This window comes from Trypanosoma brucei, chromosome 8 (genome assembly GCF_000002445.2).
Source record: "Trypanosoma brucei brucei TREU927 chromosome 8, complete sequence".
Lineage (NCBI taxonomy): Eukaryota > Euglenozoa > Kinetoplastea > Trypanosomatida > Trypanosomatidae > Trypanosoma > Trypanosoma brucei.
The window spans coordinates 1,764,166-1,777,431 of NC_007281.1; the positions used below are offsets into that span (position 1 = coordinate 1,764,166).

At 46.5% G+C, this 13,266-nt stretch overlaps 5 protein-coding genes across 5 annotated transcripts, besides 12 other annotated features; all 5 read left to right on the forward strand.

The window, feature by feature from the left end:
* Positions 1 to 13,266: part of a sequence feature (sequence corresponds to BAC RPCI93-11J15) that runs on past both edges of the window.
* Positions 11 to 730, forward strand: Tb927.8.6040 (hypothetical protein, conserved; the record flags this gene model as incomplete). The annotated part of the gene is made up of 1 exon (XM_842341.1): positions 11 to 730. The coding sequence occupies one exon, from the start codon at positions 11 to 13 to the stop codon at positions 728 to 730; it is 720 nt and encodes a 239-aa protein (XP_847434.1).
* Tb927.8.6050 (hypothetical protein, conserved) lies at positions 1,027 to 1,788 on the forward strand (the record flags this gene model as incomplete). Its single annotated transcript, XM_842342.1, has 1 exon — positions 1,027 to 1,788. One exon carries the CDS (start codon positions 1,027 to 1,029, stop codon positions 1,786 to 1,788), a length of 762 nt encoding a protein of 253 aa, XP_847435.1.
* Tb927.8.6060 (2-amino-3-ketobutyrate coenzyme A ligase, putative) lies at positions 2,281 to 3,495 on the forward strand (the record flags this gene model as incomplete). The annotated part of the gene is made up of 1 exon (XM_842343.1): positions 2,281 to 3,495. The coding sequence occupies one exon, from the start codon at positions 2,281 to 2,283 to the stop codon at positions 3,493 to 3,495; it is 1,215 nt and encodes a 404-aa protein (XP_847436.1).
* Tb927.8.6070 (basal body component) lies at positions 4,597 to 8,835 on the forward strand (the record flags this gene model as incomplete). Its single annotated transcript, XM_842344.1, has 1 exon — positions 4,597 to 8,835. One exon carries the CDS (start codon positions 4,597 to 4,599, stop codon positions 8,833 to 8,835), a length of 4,239 nt encoding a protein of 1,412 aa, XP_847437.1.
* Positions 8,881 to 8,904: a microsatellite.
* Positions 9,054 to 9,086: a microsatellite.
* Positions 9,443 to 9,471: a sequence feature (AT_rich).
* Tb927.8.6080 (hypothetical protein, conserved) lies at positions 10,252 to 11,253 on the forward strand (the record flags this gene model as incomplete). Its single annotated transcript, XM_842345.1, has 1 exon — positions 10,252 to 11,253. One exon carries the CDS (start codon positions 10,252 to 10,254, stop codon positions 11,251 to 11,253), a length of 1,002 nt encoding a protein of 333 aa, XP_847438.1.
* Positions 11,374 to 11,498: a microsatellite.
* Positions 11,425 to 11,512: a microsatellite.
* Positions 12,326 to 12,366: a sequence feature (T-rich).
* Positions 12,384 to 12,417: a microsatellite.
* Positions 12,452 to 12,475: a microsatellite.
* Positions 12,762 to 12,809: a sequence feature (A-rich).
* Positions 12,956 to 12,982: a microsatellite.
* Positions 13,164 to 13,216: a sequence feature (AT_rich).

Here is a 13,266-nt window from a genome sequence, read left to right on the forward strand (position 1 = left end):
GCCGTAACTAATGCACCCGCGATTGTCGGGGCAGGGCGTGTTTCCTCGCTATGGTGGCGGGTGGATGCATCAGTTCGGTCACGTGTACGCCCTTCAGCAGGAGCTGCTCAACGCTGAAGCAAACAACTGGTTCCGTGCGATGGAGTTGTGGCACACCGCTCGACACGAAGGGGTGGCAATGAATGTCTCCCACTACACAAACATCCTTCGCCAGTGTGTGCCTCCGACTGCATGGGAGGCCTCATTGATGGTATTGAAGCAAATGAGGCGGGAGAACATCCGACCAGATGTCGTTGGTGTCGGTTGCGCTCTTGCAGCCTGTGCTGACGCCAACCGCAGTGAGGAAGTGGAGAAAGTGTTTAGTTGCTTTAGCGGCAAGCTAAAGTTGGATAGTATTTGTTACCTTGCGCTCATTAAAGCCAAGATGTCCCGTGGAGGGTACGCTGAGGCTCTGGCTGTTGGAAGAGAACAAGACGCTGATGGGGTGCCTTTTCTTCCACACACGTATACGCACTTACTCGAAGCGGCGGAGGTGGCTGACGATGGTGAGATGGCATTGGAATTGGCGAGGCGGATGAGCAGCGAGCAGTGGCCGGTGTCCGATCGGGGACGGGAGGCACTCAAAAAATTGAGCACCAGACACCATTGGGAGGAAGTGGCGGAGTACAAACAGTTTGTGGCAGTTGAGGATCATAAGTTATCGCTGCCCCCCACTTTACCTCGTGGTTGACATTTCGATGGGCAGCGAGGGATGGAGGAGGGGGGAACAGCAGCGAAATATGCTCTCAGCGCTGTTGTTCGTGTTCGAATGGAAAAATTTAGTCAGCATCATGGGGCAGCGGTCCTTTTGTTTGCTCTTCACTGGCGCGAGCATTGTCCTAGGTTTACGTCCATGATATTTTTAAATGTCCCTTCACTTTACTTCATGTAATTGCCTTTGTTTTTGTTTTTGTACGCAAACGAATATGCCAAAAGGAAATAGAGATAGGGTGGAGGGACTGAAGGAACGCGGCATCCCCCAATAATATGCCTCCTAAGAGACCACCCCGCGCGCGTCGCACAAAAGAGAGTGCGAAGGCCGTAATATCACCCCAAGAAAAGCCACTGACGTCGTCATCTTCTGGCGAAGCGTTGGGTGGTAGTGGTAATGAAGTAAAAAGAACAAATGAGACACCGGTTGCTAGAGTCGCGCGCCCACTGAACAGTCCGTCCGTTCGTGCAGTGAGTGAAAAAGCGCCGAGCCCAACGGGCTTCGGACCGTGCCATGTAATTGGTGTCCTTTTAGCTGTTGTACTCACGTGTGTTTGGTCCATTTTCCCCCCGTGGGATGCGACCGATGCTCCTCCTTGCCACTGTTTCCCAGCGGGAGGTGAAGTACAACAGGCCATTGCGAGCAGGATGTTTGGTGTCACTGGCATTCATCTTCGGGGTGCCGGCCACTCCGCCGTAGAGGAGAGTTTAAGGGGGCTATCATCGTGCGGGAAGCTGTACACACTAGAAAACCAGTTTGACGGCGTTGGTTCGTTTATGCAACGTTTGCAGCATGATGCCAAAGGGACGCGTTGTGTTGTTTGGTTGGTTAAGGATCTCTCAGTTGTAAAGCATGTTGACAACGCGTTGAAGGAGCTTCTAGAGGATAATACACTTCGCGGGAATCGTATTCTCCCCGATGGGGCGCGTGGCCTGTTTATCGTGTTGTCCAATCAGAGCCGAGAGGAAATAAAAGGGTTGCTGCCTCACCGTGTTGTTCACCAGTTCCGCACAATCAACCTTCCGGCGAAGAAATGAGACATTATTTCTTTTATTTGATCTCGTCAATTCTTTTTCCTTCTTGGCTGGACCACTTGGTTACGGTGTGGCCGGGGACGTTTTGACGCGTTTCGTTGCGGGTTGTTCGCTCAACACACGCTTGTGCTCTGCCGCCACGCAAGATTTCGTGCTGAATGAATCTCATCCATTGTTTTTTATTTATCTCTGCAACTGCTGTGGCTGCTGCTACCACTACTACTAATCATCTGTTCATTTGTCTATACCACATACACCATAAACCCCCCTCCAAACTCTGGATATGACTGTCATTATATTCAAGGATGGGATTTTGACAAACGTGCTCAAAAGCTTTACTTTCCTTTAGGGGGTTTTAAACAGAACATCGGTGACAGTAAGAAATACAGACGTCAAAGCTTTCCGGAATAGGGAGTCTTCGTAAGGGTTAGGTTGTCGCTGGCTTTGGTACTACCTACTTTCCTTGTGCCAAGTTAATTTTTCTCTGTGTGACATATGTTCCGCACTGTTCCTCGTTATGTTAGTTCAATGCTGCGGGAAGCGGCGGCTGCACAACTCGCAGCAATCAAGGAGGCTGGTACATACAAGGTGGAGCGAGTTATTACATCCAAGCAAAGCTCCACCATCAATGTCTCGACCGCTGCTACTCCGGTTTTGAACTTCTGTGCGAATAATTATCTTGGCCTTGCGGACCATCCGGAGGTAATCCAGGCAGCGAAGGATGCGTTGGATTCGCACGGATACGGTTTGGCGTCGGTGCGCTTCATCTGCGGTACCACAGATATCCACAAAAAGTTGGAGCAGACGATGACTGAGTTTTTGGGGATGGAAGACACCATTCTTTACCCAAGCTGTTTCGATGCAAATGCCGGTGTGTTTGAGGCACTTCTTACTTCAGAAGATGCGATCATCTCAGATGCACTGAACCACGCGAGCATCATTGACGGCGTACGACTTTGCAAGGCGGAGCGCCACCGCTATGCGCACCTGGATATGAAGGAACTTGAAACTGCGCTACAAAAGACTCAGCATAATCGCATTCGCCTCATTGTCACAGATGGTGTCTTCTCGATGGACGGTGACGTTGCGCCGCTTGACAAAATTGTTCAGCTTGCCGAAAAATACAACGCAAACGTAATGGTTGATGATTCTCATGCCAGTGGCTTCATGGGTCCGGGAGGTCGCGGCACCCCGGCCCTGTTTGGTGTTATCGACAAGGTAGACATCCTGAACACGACACTTGGCAAAGCCCTTGGTGGTGCCAGTGGTGGTCTTTCATCAGGTTGCAAAGAAATCGTCGATCTTCAGCGTCAAAAGGGTCGGCCATATCTCTTCTCCAACACCATCGCTCCTGCAGCTGTGGGTGGTACGCTCAAGGTGATGGAGCTGTTGCAAACCACCTCGAGTGCGCGGAAGCAGCTGCAAGATAACACACATCTGTTTCGTACTGAAATGAAGAAAGCCGGCTTCACACTCAGCGGGCACGAGGAATGTCCCATTGCTCCAGTTATGCTATACGAAGCACGTATTGCTGCTGAATTCGCTGCTAAGATGATGGCTGAAGGAATTTATGTAACAGCGTTCAGCTACCCTGTAGTGCCCAAGGGACAGGCTCGTATTCGAGTGCAACTCTCTGCTGCTCACACTACAGAAGACGTGAAGCTTGCCGTTGATGCTTTTACAAAAATCAAGAAAGAACTTAACGTATAGGGTCCGGTGATGGTAAATCGTGGAATAGAAAACGGTGTTCGGCATCATTAGCATCAGTTTTCAACAGAACCAAAGGCACAAGATGCCCTTTGAATAGTCATTCGAATTATTATAAAGAAGCATTTGAGAAAGGGATAATTGCGTGCCACCCCTACTTCTCTTTTTTTTTTTCATGAGCGTGTCTCTTTCCTTTCTTGTTTTTTATTTAGTTTGTATTCTTGCAACGTTCCGTCGACATTCTGCGAATGCACAATGTGTTTAGAGAAAAATGACCATACAAGGTATATTTTATCTCCCTTTTCTGCCCCGGGGGGGTGCGATATAACACGGCAAAGAAAGAATATAGTCGGATGTGTGTGAGTGTGATAACTTGTCAATTTCTTTTTTTTTTTAACTACGGCAAAAGAAAGAATTTAGCGACTGAAGTGAGCCCAAAGAAAGCCGGAGGTGGCAAAAAGAAAAAAAAATTAAATCTCGTAAAATACCAAGTGGGAAAGGGTGCGATAATTCACGTTGACACGAATAATAAGAGAGGAGTTCGTCTCTTTTTTTTTTCTTTTTGGTGAGTCTGCTTTTCAGGTGTTTTGCAAAACGGTTTGTTAGCGGTTGGGTGTATTAGCTTTGTGCTTGTGTGTCGAAGAAGATGATGATAAGGAGAGAAACAAAACCACCAAGGCGGCGAGAAGTGAATAAGCGGCAGAATTGAGGTTTCAGTTTCTGTGCCTGCACTATCTTATTTTATTTTTTCCGACTTTCAGTCCCTGTCACACATGCGTGTAACCTACGGGCGTTTGCATATTCCTTTCCACTTGTCTCTTCATTATGTTACGTTGTGTTTCTTCTTTCTTTTCCCTCCCTTTTGATGTGTTGATATGTGTTCGTTCAGGATCGTGCCCTCCTCTAGGCGGCACACACACACACACACAAAAGAAGGAAAAAAAAAAGGACACCACACCGCGTCGTTACCTGTAGGTTTTGATTTGTTGATTTTTTCCCCCTGATCTGTAGTTTTGTTTATTAACTGTGAGCCCGCCGCGTCGCCGTGAAGGGCTCCCTCTCCGTGGACTGGCGTGAACCTCTTCCCTTCCGTTTGTAAACGGTATGGCACAACTTGACCAGTTGCTTGAGGAGTATCTTCGCGTTATTAACGCGAAGGATGGCGAAATCCACGAACTCATCCGCGTGCTTGAGGAGCTACGGTGTGAAGGGAAGAAGAAGGATGAGGCTCACAAATCACATGCCCAAAAGATTAGCAACGAGTTAGATAAAGTTATGAGGAAGGCGAAGAAGTTGGAACAAAAGAACCGTACATGCGAAGATCAGATAGATAAACTTGTAAAGGAGAATGAAGCTTTGAGTATAGACTTTCAAAAAGTGCAACATAGTTTAATGGATGCCGAAAAGATCATAGAGGAAAATAAGAGAGCGCATGAGACCGCGCTTGAGGAACTCCAGCAGACTTATAGCGGTGTGGTCTCCAAATTTTCGACGGAACGGGAAGAGTTGAAAGCCCATCAATCGGAAATTCAGAAAGAGCTTGAGGAAGCTCTGAAATCTGTGGATGAATGTAGGCTGAAGGAGGAAGAAATTCGAAAACTGGAAGTGAGGATTGCCGCGTTAACGCAGTCAGTGGAAGATGCACGGAGGGAAATGCAGTCGATGGTTCCTGCGGAGCGCGTTAAGCAAATCGTAAGTGAACATGAAGAGGAGTTGCGCACAGTAAGGAAAGCCTGTGCCGAAGAGTTTGACGAAGTTTCAGCGCAGTTATCTGATGCTCAGAAATCGGGACGCAAAATGAAAGAAAAACTCAAAGAACTGAAAGAATCATATGGTCAGTTGAAGGACAAGCTGGACGAAACTACTTGCGAGCTGGAAGAAGTTCGCAAACTTCGTCAGAAGGAGCAAGAAACTCACAACGAGGTGCGATCCAGGCAGCAGGAAGAAATTGAGCAGGCTATTCACGCGGCCAAGTCATCGACAGAGAAGCTGTGTGCCATGACTGGCCAATTGCGGCAGTGCGAAGTTGACGCGCAAACTATGGAGCAGCGATGGAAGGAAGTGTCGGCGACTCTTGAGCAGGAGCGCAGCCGCAACACACGCGATCGTGAGCAGATGAATTCCCAACTGGAGGCGTCTCAGGCTCAGGTGACGGAAATCAAGGCGGAGATGAGTCGGCTGCGCGTCCAACTGGAGCAGGGCGCAACCAAACTGAAGGAATGCCAAGATGCTCTTGCTTCGTCTAAAGAAGCGAGCAGCCGAGCAGCTGCGGATTCGCGAGAGTCAATTGCACTCATCGCCTCTGATCGGGACCGCTTAAAGGAGGACAGGGATCGGGTGGCCTTTGAGTTAAAGGAAGCTGAACATCGGCTAAGCATGGAAAGAGATCGTGCTTCCGATGCGAGAAGAGAGTTATCAAGGCGTCTTGACGATGCTGCGCACACCATAGAGCGGATGCGGGATCAGCTGAAGGACAAGGAGCATCAACTGCAACTGTTGTCAACCGCGCATGAGAAAAAAATCCAGGAACTCGCATTTGAGCATAACAATAAGTTGGGCGACTGCAAGTCCCAGAAGAAAAATGCTATTGATGATGTGCGCAGGCAGCTTGAAGCCGCGAATCTTCGCTTGACCGAAGAAATGTCGGGTAACAAGGCGCTTCAATGTGAACTTAACTCCGCCCGTGAGGCACTGGCCAATGTGCGTGACGAATGCGAAAGGTGGGCCAAGGAAGCCAAGGAAAGCGCACGGCGACAGGAAGCGGCGACATCTGAGGCATCAAGCTTGCGCGCGTCTTTAGCAAAGCAACAGGAGCTCCTTGCGGCTGCCGCTGAGTGTGAGAAAACCCTCTGTAAAGCAGCAGAGCATGCCAACGCAGAAAAAGAAATGGAGATCAAGCGACGTGAGCTCCTTGAACGCACCCTTGAAGACACTAAGAGAGAGGTCGTTGCCAGGCGGGATGAGGTGCAGGAGCTGCGCACAAGGATTGATAAGGAGAATAACAACACTTTAGCGAAAGAACTTATGGAATGCGAGGCAAGGTTCCGCGAGAGCCAGCGCTCCCTTGAGCGGACACAGCGGGAGATGGTTGATGTGCAACGTTGTGGGGAAACGCTACAAGCGACCAATAAGGCGCTTGAAGAAAAATGTCGAGTGGCCGAGAGGTCCCAGCGGGAGGTTGAAGAGGAGCTTCGTCGGTTAAAAGGCGAAATTCTGTCGAAGGAGACGGAGTGTGCGCGGGTAGCGCAGCATGCGCGTGAAGCTGAAGATGCTGCGAAGCAGAGCTGTGAGCATATGGAGCGTGAAATAACCCAACGTGAGACTACCATTGCGGCGTTACAACAGGAAATTTCTGCGCTCTCCGAGGAGCGAACCAAAGTGGCACTGTTGGAAGAACGGATGCAGCACCAGGTGGATATGGCCCGCCGTGACTCAGACAACTTGCAAGCTCGCGTAGAGTTTCTCGAGAGGGAGGTCCAGGATCGTGAGGAGAAAATCCAGCAGAAACACAAGGAGATGTTGCAAACGGTGGATCGCTTACAAACCCTACAGGAGCGCGCTGTGGAATTGGAAGAGGCGATGGCGCCGAAGGAGAAGAAACACACCATGCGAAAGGAGGCGCTTCGTAAGGCGCTTCAGCAAGTGGATGAGGTGAACAAGCTCCGGTCAGAACTGGAGCGCCACCTGGAAAAGGTAAAGGCGTCGCGAGAAGAGGAATCTAGAATTTACAAAGCACAAATTCACCAACAGGATGAACGAATGAGGGTACTCCTGGAGAAACATCGGGAAATGGAGCGCCAACTAGTGGCTCAAGAGAGAGATCTCAAAGCAGCAGCAAATGAGCAGATGACGTTGCAGCAACGGTTGGCGGTGATACGCGACAGAGAGCAAGTTAACGTTGGTAAGCACAGCGAGGAGCAACAGAAGATGCAGGAAAAGTTGGATGCAATGAGCAGCGAACTCGCGCGTGCGCACGCCACAATCAAAAGTGTGGAGGAGGAGAAAAACAATTCAGTGTGTGAAGCGAGTGACGTGCAACGTAGGACGGCGGTAAACTCTAACCGCCTACTTATCACCTATGCTGATGACGCATTAATGACCAAAGAGATGTTTGGTGAGTTTGCCATTAGCATCGCCACTCGCCTCTTACGAGGTGTTAATAGTATCGCCAACAAGGGGTGTGACAGCGCCCTTTTATGCATGAGAGAGTACACTGAAGAGGCTGAGAAGCAGCAACTGAGACTTAAACGTGAGATTGATGATCTAAAATACGCCCACGCGGAGCGTGTTCGAAAACTTGAGGAGGAGAATAGTAAGGAAATGGCAAAACAGGCGCAACATCACGCTGCAGAGTTGGCAAAACTACGTCAGGAATTATCCGATGCATCGGCACGTGCAGGCCAAGAGATAGAAAACCAGCTGAAGGATTACCGCCGCAAAGAGGAGCAATTCCACCGTGAGAAGACGGAGTTAGAGTGCGCACGTGTTGAGATGGCTCATCAAATGGGTCAAATCTCTTCACTCAAGGATCAGCTTCGGACCCTTGAGCAGCGTATGGATACCGAACGTATTGCTCTTGAGCAGGAGAAACGCGTAATACAACAACAGTACGATCGGGCTAGTCGGCGCTTGGATGAGTGCGCAACGGTACAGAGCCAAAGTGAGGTAGAACTGCGTGAGCTCCGGAGCGAACTGACAAATGCACAACAGGCATTGCACGAGAAAGAGAAAGCTTTGCTTGTTGAGCGTGAAAAGAATTCTCAGGCAGTTTACCAACTGGAAGCCGTTAACACTGCGAAGGAGATGCTGTACACACAATTAAATGATGCAAATAGGAAAGCGCTTAATATAAAGCAGCAGCTGCTGTCTGCTCGGCAGGAGGCACAACAAGCAACTGCAGCAGCTACAGCAGAAAGGCAGAGATTGGAGGAGCGGATATCTGATCTTGCGAAGGCGGTTAGCGCCCACGACATGGAGAATCGCCGCCTTGACGGTCAGATACGCAGTGATGAGAAGAAGTTTATTGCTCTTGAGAGAGAACTGGCGGAATCTCGCAAGCGGGAGGCGGAGATGTCCTGTCAACTGCAGGCTCGAAGGTTAGAAAATTCATCCCTGAGGGAGCGGTGCGCAAACTTGGAGTCGCTCAAAAATATTAATGACGTTACCCTTGCTGAGACTCGTATGCGGGAGAAAGATCTCTTTGAAAAAATAGAAGAAATGCGCAGCGCACAACAACTGATGCAATTGTGTTTCGACAAGCAGCAGGAACAACTGGAGGCAGGACGACGCATGCACGAAGAAGACACAGGTACAAACGAGTTCATGTTTGGAGGTGTCGATTGAAGTGGATGAATTTGTAGTTCAGGTAGTTTCTTCTAGTTGTTTGCCTTGTTTTTGTTGTTGTTGTTGTTGCGCCCCTTCTATGAACATAGATACACAGCATAAATTTTTGTGTGCAACCAGTCGGTTGTGCTTTCTTTCTCTTTTCTGCGGCATTTTTTCATCTTTTGAGGGATGGGGCGGAGTGGACCTTAGCGCACTCTCTCTTTACTTTTGTTTCCATTATTATTATTATTATCATTATTATTATTATTTTGTTCCTTACACTGTTTACTCCTTCTTTTCATCGTATGAGATAATACGGGACGCAGCGTGGCTATATATACAATTTTTTTTTTTTGAGGTTGTAATCTTTCCGCAAAATCAACCGGAAGAGGGGGTGGTTTCTCCACAGCGTTGTTATTTGTCAGATCACTAATTGCTGCTGCTGCCTTTTGTTTCTCTTCCCCAGTTAACCGTCTAAATTGTAGACCATGCTTTCCTTTTGGATGAATTTTCCAATTTAATTAGTTGTAGTGTTTACTTGTTAGGTTGTCTCTCTTTTTTAAAAAAAAAATGTAGCTTCGTAACCCGCCTTGCTGCATTGCGTGACCCCAAAGCGTCGCGGGTGATTTATTTATTTTATTTTTCTTTAAAAAAGAGGAGAATGAGTTTGTTTGTTTGTTTGTTAAGGAGCGCATTGAAATGCACCGAAGCAGAAAAAAAAAGTGATGGTCGAAGCGTGTGGTGGAAAACTCCACGTTGGTAACGTGACGGTTGGCGCTGCTCGCAGTACAAATGTGTAATGCCGTTTTAAATGACGCGTCTCATAGGCTTTGAATATTTAATTGAGAGTTGATGCAACTGACATCTGCGGGATGGTGGCCTGAAGTGCAACATGAGTCCGTGCGGGAGTGCAGTGATGCCTGACAGCACCAAAAGGAAAAATCAACAGCCACCGGCGGACAAATTTTTTTTTTCTTTTCCTCTATACCTCCTTCCCTCCCTCCCCCTGTTTCTTTGCGTCCCTTCTAAATTTTAATTTAAAATTGTGTTGTTAATATGCCCGGTGAGAAGGTCCATATAAGTTGATCGTTTGTAGGTGAGGAGTCATGGCTGAGTATGCAATGTTTCGAAGTGTCCTCGAATTTACGTATTATTTTTTTTTGGTTACGGATTGTTGGGTGTATCCGCAGTGATGCGTGTTTGCAGGGAAACATGTAAGTGGTAGCTACTGGTTGCTGTTTGTTGTTGTTGTTGTAGAATTTCTCTTTCCTCCATTTTCTTTTCTCGAACTCCTCCTCACATCTGAAGCAATCCGCTGCTGTGCGTGGCAGGGAATAAAGAAGAATACAGGACGAGGATCGTATAGGTGAAGGTGGTTACGTGTTTGTGTTTCTTGTTTTGTTTCACAAATAGGAGAGGGGAAGGGAGAAGGCAATGAAGAGTGTATTTGTAGCATCTAGTATGGCTGTGGCTGCAGGTTGGGCTTACGTACGTCACCTGCAACTTCCAGCAGGTCCCACACGTTTAAGTTGGGGAAGTTTAGTGTTTGGCCACCGCGGCTGCAGAGGAGTACTTGGCGTTCCTGAGAATACTCTTGACGCCTTTAAATATGCACTTTCCCGAGGTGCTGCTGGTATCGAGGTGGATGTACGACTAACGAAAGATAACGAACTTGTTGTGTTCCATGATGCCGTGGCTAATGGACAGTTGAAGGGTGTTCCGGCGACGAAACGGATTGATGAACTCACGCTCCTTCAACTAAAGGAGCTTCCTTTTATCACTGATCCCACGGGGCAGATTCGCGTCCCAACACTAGAAGATTCTGTGCTGTTCTGTCGTGAGAACAACCTTAAAATGCTTATTGAAGTGAAGGAAAGAAATCGATCGCGGTTATGTGTTGATAGGTTACTTGACCTCTACAAGCGGTACCCAGATTACATGTATGAGCAAACGACAGTTATTTCATTTGACCCACGAGTGCTGTATTATGTCCGTCAGCGGGACCGCAACGTCGCTGTAGGACAAATTCATTCGGGTCAGGTTTTACGGACGTGGATTCAAACCGGTGGTGAAAGCGTATCATGGGCGGTACGTGTTTGCCCTGGTATTCTAGACAGAATACTTCATTGGGTGCAGCAAAGCATCAGTCCGTGGGTGGCCGGTGTTTCAATGGTATGCCCATATTACAAACTTTATTCGGAAAAATACAAGCGCCGCTGGCATACGCGTAAGATTGGAATTGCAGTTTGGGGTTTTACAAATCCAACAGAATGCACTTGGGAGATGCGGGTGCCGGGAGTTGTTGTTGAGTGCGATGACAATCACGAAGAGTTTGCAGCTCCGAAGCAGCCGCCAGATTTTGACATATTTGGTGATAGGGCTCGAGAGCGAGAGGAGGAACAGCAGAGGAGAGCAGCAAAACTTCCCAGCAAATGAAAACCCCTCCAAAATAATAATAATAATAAAGGAAAACTGAAAAAGAAGGGAGAAAAGGGAAGGGACAGGACGCGGTTAGTGTGAACGAAGGAAAAGAAAGAAGTGAGAGATCATGAGGAAATGTATATGTGCATGCAGTATGTTTTGAATACAAATGTATTTTTTTTTTTGGTGTGTGTGTGTCTGTGTTTGTGTGCAGCTGTGTACACATATATATATATATTTGTGTGTGTGTGTGTATTTGTCCGTGGAGTGTATGCTGGAAGAGAATGCGAGCACGTGCGTATTATATTCCCTTTTGAAGGAAAACGCATGGAAGAGGAGTCACTGGAGGAAAAGGAAGTGTAAAAGGGACACATGCAGGCGTGTTTGTTTATTCGACCTGAGGAAAGTTTTGGGAAAAGGGCGCGAAAACATAACACTGAAAATTTGTGGTTATTCATCATAGAGTCTGAACCGTGTTGTCATCTTTCTTTGTTCCTAATTTTCTTCCTTTTGTTGTTGTTTTGTATTCCCCATTCCCTGCTTCCTTTCTCCCGTGTGTATGTACCCATTTACTTAATGCACAATTTTGTCGCTCCGTAACGCCATTTGTAGGGAGCCGTGCGTGTTTGTGTTTTTTTTTTTTCTTGTTTCGATTTGTTCCCCGATTGGTTTTGTTTTGTCATTATCATAATTGTCATTATTTTTTTTTTCTTCAGTTTTCTTGGTCACCTCCCGTCTCTTTGTTTCTTCGTTCCCTTTGTTTTTCTTTCTCAAAAGTATGGGTCCATATTCCCTCATTCCTTCGTTCCCTTTGTTTTTTTGTACAAGTTAAATGATTCTTGTAATAAAGGTGTGAAGGGAGTTTGAGGAAAGGTGAAAAGGAAGAAGTCACTGCTTTCCCTTTTTGACTTCTGCAAAAAAAGAAAAAGTTCGGGCGTCCTTTTTTTTTTGTTACTTCCTTTTTTGTTTGTCTGCTATATATATATATATATAATCGTCCTTGTGGGTGCGATCGGCGTACTGTTCTTTATTTCACATGACGTGGTGCTGTGTGAGTGGTGCTGTTGGTAGTGGCATCATTTCCCTCTTTTTTTTTTTCGTTTCTTTTTCTTTTTCTTTTTTCCTTTTACTTTGTTTCACTTTTAGTTGTTATTGTTATTGTTATTGTTGTTGTTGTTGGATGCTGCTGTGGGCGATATGAAGTGCAGCATAAGTGGTGGTGGTGGTGGTGGTGGTGTAGAGGAGGAAATGAGTGAAGTTGTGAGGAAACCATTTTGTTGCATTAGGAATTGTTACTGCATTTATATGCATGTGTACACTTGCGTCATGCTTTATCTGTTATTCTTTCTTTTTCCTTTTTCTTTTTTCTCTTACATTTGGAGTGAGGAGAGGAAGATAAGGACAAACTTGCGTGTATTTGCTCCTTTTTTTTTCTTCCTCTCTTTTTTTTTTCTGTTCTTGTTTGAATGACTTAGTTTCATTAGTTGAGGTTTAGAAAAGAAGGAGAGAAGAGACAGAGAGAGAAAGAAAAAGAAAAAGAAAATCAAAGACAAAAAAAACAAAAACAAAAATAGGGAAAGTGACATCAAATATGCAGAGACGGATATCACAATGCTTTTGGCAGCGACAGCAGTAAAGGCATATGAAGGATGTGTGAAGAAGATTTTAATACCATTAATTGTGGCGCGTAAATACAATTCATGCACGCATGCGTTCATTCCTTTCTTTCTTTCTTTCTTTTTTTACATGAGAAACGTTTGTTCCTTCAGTTGGATTTGTTATGTCGAGTCCTTAGAGGTGTTGAATAAGAAACTGAAGCATCAGTCGAAACATTTACATGTAAGACCGTTACATCCCCGGATGGAAAAAGAGAGGGATTCTATTTGTGTATGTATGTGTGTAAACTCATGGATAATTCTTGGGTGTATTTAATATAATTAATGGATTGATTTTTTTTTTAAAGAATAAAAAAATAATAGAATAGGAGATAAAATGAGAGAGGGAACATCAATTTCACACTATGAACCG